The 10906-nt window shown below is 42.4% G+C and overlaps 1 protein-coding gene across 1 annotated transcript; it reads left to right on the forward strand.

Annotated features, from left to right (window-relative positions):
• Positions 1 to 6: 6 nt before the first annotated feature.
• OTOR (otoraplin) lies at positions 7 to 5610 on the forward strand. The gene is made up of 4 exons (XM_043543914.1): positions 7 to 2002; positions 2464 to 2603; positions 3286 to 3396; positions 5188 to 5610. The coding sequence occupies exons 1-4, from the start codon at positions 1879 to 1881 to the stop codon at positions 5209 to 5211; spliced, it is 399 nt and encodes a 132-aa protein (XP_043399849.1). The 5' UTR covers positions 7 to 1878; the 3' UTR covers positions 5212 to 5610.
• The last annotated feature ends 5296 nt before the right edge of the window (positions 5611 to 10906 follow it).

Below are 10906 nucleotides of genomic sequence, written 5' to 3' on the forward strand. Positions count from 1 at the left end.
TCACAGTAGCGTTGATCTCCCTGATAGTGAAGACAAAGCCCCTATACAGCATCGCTGAAAGGTCCTAAATTGAATTGCATGTTAAAGTGCCAGTCTGGGACTTGGGAGCCCAGGTTCATTAAGTTGATTTGTTACGGACGTTGTGACCCTTGGGCAAGTCACTTAGCCTCTTTATGCCTCAGTTCCCCATCTGTAAACTGGGGATAATAGCACTTCTGTACCTCACTGGAATGTTGTGAGGGTAAATACATGAGACTGTGGGGTGTTTAGATAGTATGATTGGGAATCATACAGGGGTACAGCATTCATTTTGTACAAGAAAAGCTAAAGCATTTTTCTAGGTCAAGTGAATAAAGAAACCCAATTAAAATACACATTTTTATATTCTTGATGAAACCTGCTCTGGAACTGTTGGGAATTTGTACTGCAGACTTTCCTGGACATTCAGACCCTAGTCAATGTAGATCTGGACAAACAGGTGTCAGATTTGCCTTCAGCTCTCCCCAGACCTTTAAGTTCTGAACCCATTAGGCCACTAAAACCCTTTGGATAAGGGTGAGGTGTGGTTGAGTGAGTCTGGTGTGGATTTTTTTAGGGGGATAGGGTGAAGAGGAAGGGGCAGCCCAGGTCTGTGCTATTGTTTCTGATCCAGGCACGAGCTACTCTGAGGACTTACGCCCGTAACAACCAAAATTAACATGGTACCTTTAGTGAATAGACTGAACCTATCTGCTCCCAAAGCAAATCTGCACCATAATTGCCCCCCCCCCCCCCCGGAATTGATTCAGTACTGACTCTCACAAGAGTGCCACAGGTGTACCTTGGTCAGTGATCTCCCCTGCAAGTCCTGAGCTGGCCTAGCCTTCCATTACTTGTGAGAACGGCAGGGATCATAAAAGTAGGTGGTATGACTGAAGGCCACTGTTCTCTTTATTATCACCTTTTTCTTGCTATGTAACATATGCTGACCTTTAAAATGCTGTCTTGAAGGAGTAGAGATGGGTACAAATCCGCCTGTTACAGCATACGCAGTTTAGTGCCTTGGGTGCACAACTTCTCCAGTGAGAGTCCAGGTACGCAACAGTGGCTGTGAGACTTTCAGAAAGGAATGTGATTCTACACTCCCATGCAAGACATGGCTTCACACATACGGTGGGTGCAAGGCCATGCTGTGGTGAGGATACTGCAGTTATGTAAACTAGGATGGAATGGAGGGTGGTTCTGGCATAAGCTGTTAAATGTTTGCTTTTTAACTGGAGCACCCAATGAAGTTAAAGCTTTGTCCACACTACGAATGTGCAGTGCCTAAATTTCAAGTGTAATTTGCTGATGCACAGAGCCTTTCACTGAGATTCGACTACCTGTGCCACCGACTAGGTTTATTTATATTTGCAGTAGTGCCTAAGGGCCCTATAGAAACATGACACAGAGACAGTCTGCTCCAGAAAGCTGACTTTATTGTCTTTGTACATTTCATGAGAATCAAGGATTTATGGACTTTAAGGGATGTTATTTCATTTGCTGCTTAACCGGGACTGATTTATTTTTTTCATCTTCAGATAAATTTTGCCTGAGGTGATAAGAATATTATACTTAATGAAAGCCGACAGGAAAGTACAGAATGTCTCTGTAATACAGCAGTTTATTGAAGCAGTGGTACAAAAAGGCTTTGGAAAGGGATTGTATTTGGTAAATAAAACCTGAGGGTCCCCTGGGGCCCTGTGGTTCCTCTTAAAGTAGTGGAATGTTAACCTAATCCCTTCCCATTGGTCAGGGATGTTTGTCCAGATGTCTAGCTTTTCTATAAAAGATAAGTATTACCAGACTTGACATGCATTTGAGAGAGAAGTCCTAGCAAAGAAGAACACCGATCAAAAAATGACACTATCTATCAATTTGGTTATATTATTTTTATGCATTGGAGTTACATACCCTGGCGTGACTGGAATTTTTATGGACAAACTTGCCAGCAAAAAGCTCTGTGCTGATGAGGAGTGTGTTTGTAAGTATTTTTGTTTAAACTTAAGTGGAGCATATGATCAAAACTAAATGTGTGTGTTTGTACAAAGCAGTGTCTGGTTTTGAAATGTAAGAACGAGCTGCTTGTTAGTTTTGCTTTATTAAATCGGTCTGTTTGTACATTTAAAAATACTTTTAATGTGGCAAAACCACATGTGAAATTAATTTATATTCCACATGCTGCTTTTTAAAGGATTTTGTTTCAAAATCCATTATCAAAGGTAGGTGTAGTTAAAAACATTTTTCTGAGAACACTATTGCAGCTAATGTTTTGATAAAGTGACAGTCTCTGGTTTTATTTTACTTTGCTTAGTACAGACTGAAAATTGTGTAAGATGAAATCTGGCAGGCTCTTCTCTGATTACTTTCTTCATTGCCTGATTGCATCTGCAGAGAGAGTCTAACATATACTCTTTATCCACCTCCTTTTTTTTTTCTTTGCAGACACCATTTCCCTTGCCAGAGCAGAAGATGATTACAATGCACCAGATTGCAGGTTCATTAATATTAAAAAAGGGCAGTTAATTTATGTTTATTCAAAACTAGTGAAAGAGAGAGAAGCTGGAGAGTTCTGGGCTGGAAGTGTAAGATGACCTTCTTTATACAAGCATTAATCTACCTCTAGTTGGCTAGTAATGTTTCTTTGTCAACATCCACTTTTTAAAACAGATTTTAGCAGCGAAAATAAATCCTGTGGCTTTTTTAAAGATTACATCTGAGATTTTAAAAAAGTGAAAATATACAAAACTCTCAAATCCAAACTTCACAAGCATCGATAAGAATCTCTCTCATATTGAGAGAGTACATAACCTATTAAAATATAAATAATAATATAATGGAACTAAATGCACTGAAGCAATCATAATAAAATCCAATGCTCTTCTTTTGCTGCCATTTATTCAAGAATCAGGTGCAAACATTTTACAGCAAACTAAATCTGAGAAGAGACACTTTAATGACAATGGATCATTAAATCTTAACTCCAACCTTTCATTTAAAGGAAAATAAAACTGCCACTCCACTTTTATCTGGATCTTACAAATAATGTATCCTAAATATAACTTATTGGAGTCATGTGGATCTGTGTTCTGGCTTATATTCATGCCTCCTTTTGAAAAAATCTTGTTCTAGTTAACTAGTATGAAAACCAAAAGTCCACAAGACCAGTGAGAGAGTATGATTGCTGCTTTTGACAGAAACTTGAACTAGTTTAAACTGGATGTGGGCTGCTTTATTGCATCTAATTATAGCTTTTCTTGCTCTAAGGTGTATGGTGAGGAGTATGAAGACCAGATGGGAACTGTTGGCTACTTCCCCAGCAGTTTAGTCTCAGAGCAGCATGTTTATCAAGAAGCTAATAAGACAATCCCTACAACGGTAAGGAATCTGCAAAAGGCCAGGGGGTTACGTTAATATACTCAACTGTGTAATGCTAATTTGCTGTAAAAACAAATCATCGCTATGCACTACACCATCCCACTGTTGACTGTAATAGTGCTGAGCCACACACAATGCCTGGGGCCCGATCCTGTGTTCCCATACTTTGTCGAGGAACCACACTGAACTCATAATTTAGGCCCTGATCTTGCTACCATTTAAGCACTGTTGAGAGCTTCATGTAAGGTTTGATCCTGCTCCCATTTGAGTCCATTGAAAATCTCTTATTGACTTGAATGGTGTAGATTTAAGCCCATCATGCACTGCACACAAGATTCCATCTGCAGTGTATAGTAAGTTTTATGGGTCCTACAGAGCCGAAGAATCATGCTGCATAATCATGAGCACCCTATACTGTCACAGTCTCCGTTAATTATTTACACAAATAGAGATGTCTCTTTTATAGAGAATTCTTATAATGAGCACATGCTTCACTTTCCTTATGTGACAGGAGCCTGAGCTCTGCTATCTGCTCCAGTGGGACCAGGAAGAGGCTACAACTACATGTGAAAATTCACTCATTCACAATTCAGTTCAATATGAGACAAAGCATTCCAGGCTATTTTTAAACATCAAAAGGTCTTTTTTCTAAAACCACCCAGTATTTTTTTGTTTTAAAATATAAGTGCTCCTCAATTTATTAAAAACTAAACCAAAGCAACGAAAAGGAAAGTTTTAGCAAATTTTAAAGGCACTTTGTATAATCCATGTGCCTCCACCCCGTGTGTGTGTGTATGTGTGAAAAGCTTGCTTACGCATCTAAGGAGAAAGTGTTAATACACTAAATTAAAGTGATTAGAAACATATTCAAATGTTTATTTTGAAACAACCAGGCTACTTTATTTCTGTTGCACTGTATCAGACTACTGTAGTTTCTCAAGCTTTCCACTGCCCCATGGAATTTTTAACTTTACTGAAGACTTGTAATATATTCAATTTAAAAAAACCCCTCAGTTACACTGTGAAGCAGGTGTTTGGTTTCTCAGAAGCTAGTGTGTTGGCACAGAGACTCAGATTGCTTGGTAGCTTGTCTCTTTAAAATCACTTTCATGAAAACCTTAAAACATCTTTCATTGAACAAGTTTCCGGTAATTACCTTCATTAATATTGAATATTAAGCTATGTTCTGTTCAAATGTATGACTCCATTCAAATAGGAAAGCATCTGAAAAATCCTCTTCAAGCTATATATGTGTTTCATCATTGTTTTTATGTTCAGAAGTATTTTCTTACCAGGTGTGGTCCAGGGGAAATTCACAGAACATATTTCTATGGATAAATTCACTGAACAGTTACTTGGTAGGACTTGTACTTTATCAAGCAAGTTTTATTTACAGGAATTTAAAGGACCAGATTTAGTTCTACTATAAAGTGGCCACATCTCCACTGAAGTCCATGGCAGATCACGATGTGACACCAGGACTGCATGTGGCTCAGTGTGTAGCAATCATTGATTAGCCATAGTAAATGAAAGAACAAAAGAGAAACAAAACTAGAAAGACTTAGTATAAAGCATTAACTAATCAATATGGAACTCTTCTCTAGTATTCTGAGACGAGTTCCATGATTTATATAGTAGAATTTTAAAGTGGTAATTTATTTAACATTTGCTTCTCCTTGCTTACCTTTTCAAAATGGATTTTGCACCTTGATTCAATTTGTACCCAGTTCTTATTTGGTATAACAATGCCTAAGAGCCTCTGCTCATTTTTCTAATGACTGTGTCTTTCAGGCCATTGACTTCTTCTGTGAATAGTACTGGTATATGGCTGGGTCATCACCAGGCGGATATCAGGAGAATCTGATGGATATAAACCTGAAAATCCATGGCTGACTACTCTGAATTCTTTCTTTATTTCTTGTTTGTAAAATAATACGTTTATTTCTAAATAAGAATTTGTTGAAAGGGAGTGATTGCTGGGGGAAAAAGTTGAAAACCTTAGATATAAACCACATGGCATATGCTTCGAAAGTCTTTCTACCTGAAATTACTTTGTTATAGTCATTGGTAAGTTAGCACCTTTTAAAGTACTGCATTGTCGTATTCAAAATTATCTAATATTTGAGGTAAGACTTCCAATGTCTTGTGTTGCATTTATTTTCTCACTATACAAGCATGTTTTATGCTATTAAATAAAATGACATTAAAAGTGCACAAGGCTGTGTTTGAGACCCAAAAGCAAGGAAATTTACGGTGTACGGGGAAACCATGTGTACGCCAGTACTAAGTGGTAAAGAGCATCACCTTAACTGCTTGCTGAGGGCTGCTAGTGTGTCTAGCTTTACACAGGGGGTAAAGAGATGGGTACATAGACCCTTACACACACTTCTGCACAAGGGCTCCCCGAATTTCTGTGCTTGAGCTCCTGGGGCCTGATTCAGCACTGCACAACCTGAGTTTTATGATGGCATAAACTGAGATTAGCTTTGGCATTTATATTCCCAAACTCCAGGGATGAAGGCAGTATCTTCCTGTCCTCTATTCCAGTCCCTATTCACCACTTTGCCTGTGCATGGGGCTATAGAGGAACAACAACCATCTGGGGGAGAGTTCTTGCTGTGCAGCAGCTAGATAGGGCCAGTGGATATGGCCTTACGTTGTCTCTCTTTGCCGCCTCCACTGGGGGGCAGGACAGGGAGTGTTCATACAGCGGGGAGCTGAAAAGTAACCCACCAAAAATGTAGGGAGTCTAGAGGAATCTGGGCAACCTGGCTCCCCCATCCCAGAGGTATGCCATCAATGGTGTGCCTTTCAGCACAGAATCTAGCCAGGGGCCTCAGAGACTGACTCTGTTACTAGAAAATCTAATTCTGAAGAAAAATAAAGTTGGGAATTCACCCTGTAGTTATATTTGGTATTTCCGTAGAACATCTGGTTGCGTGGAACAATGACTACATCAGGCAATGGAGAAGCAGTATTTGTCTGCTGGAGCTGAATTCAGTGTCTGTTCACCAGCTGTGCCATTTGTTGAATGGCTCTCGCCCAACCCATCTTTAGAAAAGTAACTAAAAAATTCCAGACGTCTGTTAGATGCTGGCACTGCAAGCACTCCTGATCTCACGGTCACTAGTGACCTACGTAGGATCTGAATTAAGGTGAGACAGGCTGGGTGCATTCATAGCTGCTTCCTTTCCCTAATCTATATAATCCTCTTTTAAGTGGTCCATAGGGGAACTGTAACTGCATTACCTACTATACATTCAGCTGAATGTTAACTAAGAGACAGAGCAAGCGGAAGCACAAGATGCAATTGATGCAGTGATTCTTGATCTTGATGGCCAGGCTTTCTTGAAAGCATGCCTTTACTGCTCAAATACAGTGCTGTAAAAACTTAATGGGGCAGATCAACTTTGCCTTGGATAGGGAGGGACAGTTCCTGCATCACTGAAGGCCTGGGCACTGAAGTGAGGGCTCACACCAGAGGAAATGGATGCAGTATTTCTATCACCATCATGGTGGGGCAAGTGGTTGACTGAATCAGTTGAGCACTCAGCCCTAATTCGCTGTTGCCAGCTCTCACAATTGTATCATGAATCTTGTGATAATTGGTCTTTTTCTTCATGTTCCAGCTGCTGGAGTCAGGTTAGTCCTAGAGAATCTCCTCTTTCATTAAAAAAGAGAGTTTCTAGCCCTCCTGATTGCAGAGAAAAGCTTGAAAATGTGAATCCTAAATGTGCCATCACAAAAGACAAATAAAAAGAACCTAGTTGTTAAATCTCATGATATTCTGATTCATCGTTCTTGAACACTTGAGGTTGGCAGTACTGCTAATTTAATAGTCAGTTGAAAGTATAGCAATAGTTTTGACATTAAACGTAGCCCAACCAAATGTGTAGAAACTGTCTCATTCATGTTCTGGGTGCAACTGATTTCATAACCACACAGCCTGGCATTCAGACTCCCGAGCCTGTAGGGCAACACGTAGAGAACTGGTTGAATAAAACAAGAAAGGACCCACCACACAGCGAGAGAAGAATTGACAACATCCCACTGGTAGACTATAGCCCCTCCTCACATTCATCACAGACAGTCCTACAGCCAGACTGGTGGAAAAGCTATGTGCAAATCCAGGTCTCCCACTGTACACCGGTGTTTTCAGTCACCCTGCTTACGTTGATGCATCTGTTGATACGGAGTTATATCTGTCAGTGCCTTTCTTACTATAATATACAGTCAGTACAGTTTTGCACGTATGGCATTATGGACATGCAGTGTATGCCTGTTTAATTCACAGGGTATATCTGCAGCTGGGAGGTGTAATTTCTAGCAGGCTAAAATAGCAGCATGACTGTGGCAGCTTGGGCTAGCCGCCTGTGTATGTAACTAGGATCTCGAATGGGGTAGTGCTCAGATGGCAAGTCCAAGCTGCGGTCCTTGCTACCTCAGCCATGTTGCTATTTTTAGTACTCTAGGTTGCACAGAGCTACCACCTCTATGTTTACCTGAGCTGGTTTCAGAACGAAGACTCTAGGGGGAAGGCATAGCCAGAATCCCAGGCAGAACAATTTGCATTTAAGCTTTGTTATAAAAAAAAAATTTCTTTGTCCACCAAGACCATATAGCTCTCTCTACTATGTCCTCCAACTAGATTCTGATTTTGAAACGATGGCACCTCTCTGAACTAACTGAGCACTCTTCATTACCTCTCTCCCTGTCCCCAAAAACTTGTTATGAAGGGAAGCCTTCATTACTTCCTACTGGGTGTTTGTCTTTGCTGATCATACACTGTTGTGCAGTGGGGTTGTGGTGCCCTCCAGTGGTTGTTTCATGCTCCAGGTTTGAAATGATAATTGATTACACAGAAGTGTTCCAGTTCCTGAGCATAGTTGTTAACACTATGGATGATTGGTTTTATAAAAGCTTGACAACTGCTTACCTAATTTTACCCCATACTCCCAAGCAAATACTTTATGAAAGAAGCATTTCTTATTAGCAGTGCATGATGCTGTATGTGGTTTTTTTATTCTATGTGAGATAAACAATTAGGGTGACCAGATGTCCTGATAAAATCGGGACTGTCTCAATATTGAGCAGTTTGTCCTGTGTCCCGACTGAAGTACTAAAGATGGCTTGGACTTCACTGTTAGGCTTCTGCTTTAGTGCATTTACAAATGCAGTCTTGTCTAGTTTGTAAATCGCTTGCCTTAGTTTCTCCAAAGGATTAAGACCATATATCTGCTGTAGTGAAGGGGCGTGACCTCCCTTAAAGATTGATGGGGAGGAACCCCCACTCATCCCCTGGTGGGCAGAACCAGGAAACCCGTGCCCGCCCTGCCAGAAGCAGAGGGGTGGGACAGAAAGTATAAAAGGGGATGGGTGGGGGTTCCTCCCCATCAATTGGGCTCAATTGGGCTGGAGCTGCCAGAGGAGTCAGACGCTTAGATTAAAAACTGAGTGCTCCAGGAAATGGTGTTGGCAATTCAATATGTGAACTTTTGATGCAGAATCAAGTTCTTAACCGTTTGTGATCATTAAAGATCCCATGCTGCTTCTAATCCCAGTCTGGATGGTGGTACCAAGCGTGTTAACCCAATTAATATAGTAAATCTGCCTACCTAGTAATTCTCCTGCAGTTTGAATTGCAGCCAGTTCTGTTCTCCCTTCCTTCCTGGCCTAAACTCCTGTGCAGTGTTGCTGTGCTCTGTTAGCTAGCATCGTGATGGGGTGTTTGTGCCCCTTCCTAGGCTGAATGGAGGAAGCTGACTTTTATAAGCTGCTTGAGTTGTCAGCTGTGGTTTGTGTGGTTGCTGTGGGAGGAATTGGCAGCTGAGCCATATGAGTGGAGGAGCTAGCAGAAGAATAATGATCTGCTTTCTTCTAGTCTCTTCCTAGCCTAGGGAGCTCCTGGTATAGAGTCAGGCTTGGAAAAGAGTAACTGGGGGAAGTTTACTGCCTGCACTAAGGGGGATTATGCTTCTTCCAGAGATGGCATTCACAGTGAGACTTTTGGCTGTTTTTTTATTATTAGGCTAAAGAACCTGCCTGCCTTGTTTTGTTTCCTTGGGACCTGTGGCCAAGCAGAGTTGTTGTGTTGCCTTCCAGTGGCTGAAATTGAAATGTTCAAGGGGCTTTAAGGGGTCTCCCCCTCTTGTTTCCATTTTATTTTTTTCTATTTAATTTTTTGCTGTGACCCCCAAATCCCAGGGCTGATTGGTGGACCGGTTTGTAAGCTGCTTCAGAAATGGCTGCATTTCTGTGGTGGGTAAAATGACTTCTTGAAGTGCTTTGGGATGAGCAGCGCTCTGTAAATGCAGGTTATTGTGAGCTAGTGTGATGCTTGTTGCTCCTCTGCTCAGATGGAGGTTGTGTTGCTATTCCATTAAAATGGGGGAACTAAAACTTACGGCATTGAGTAGCATTACATGGGCTTCTCTTTTAAAGAGGTGCCAAATCCAAGTAATACAGAAATCCCCACCACAGCTATAACAAGAATTTTTTGTTCCACCCCTGCCTCTGGGAATCTCCAATTTGTCATAACTCTGGAACTGGAAAAATATAGGCTCCGATCCTCGAGGTTGCCTGAGCAGTGATCTCCACAAGAGCGGGGGGAACTAAACAGGGATTCAGTACAATGTGTCCAGTTCCCAGCTCTCTCACAGTAAATCTGTGGGGATGTTTTCACTGTAGAGTTAATTCAGGCTGTTACTTGGATGTTATCCTCTTATCCCTCCTCCCACACAACCCTCCCTTCAGAATTTAATCCTTCAAATCCTGGGGCCATGGGTTAGAGCAGTGGTGGGCAAACGTTTTGGCCCAAGGGCCACATCTGGGTATGGAAATTGTATGGCGGGCCATGGATGCTCACAAAATTGTGGTTTGGGGTGCGGGAGGGGGTGAGGGCTCTGGCTGGGGGTGCGGGCTCTGGGCTGGGTATAAGGGGTTGGGGGTACAAGAGGGTGCTCCAGGCTGGTACCAAGGGGTTTGGCGGGCCGGAGGGGGATCAGGGATGGGGCAGGGGGCTGGGGCGCAGGAGGGGGTCAGCAGTGCAGACTCTGGGCAGTGTTTACCTCAAGCAGCTCCCAGAGCCAGCAGCATGTCCCCTCTCCGGCTCTTACGCGGAGGCCCTGCCAGGCAATGCGCGCTGCCCCGTCGCTTGGGGTGGGGGCAGTGTGTGGAGCCCCTTGGCAAGCCCTACGCATAGGAGCCGGAGAAGGGACATGCCATTGCTTCCAGGAGTTGCGTGGAGCAGGGCAAGCCCCGCTCCCTGGCGAGAGCTCGAGGGCTGGATTAAAATGTCTGGAGGGTCGGATGCAGCCCCTGGGCCATAATTTGCCCACCCCTGGGTTAGTCTGGTTCTGCTTTCGGTGACTCGGGCTGGTAACCCACCCATTTTTCAGTGAGGACACAGGCTTAAACTACTGAAGGGCTGGTAGTCCACTGGTGCCTTCCCACAATTCCCCCTGTGTGCCTAGAAGAACAGACAGGTTATCCTACCAGGAAAGAATCAGAG

The sequence above is a fragment of the Chelonia mydas genome, chromosome 3, assembly GCF_015237465.2.
Source record: "Chelonia mydas isolate rCheMyd1 chromosome 3, rCheMyd1.pri.v2, whole genome shotgun sequence".
In the NCBI taxonomy this organism is placed as follows: Eukaryota; Metazoa; Chordata; order Testudines; family Cheloniidae; genus Chelonia; species Chelonia mydas.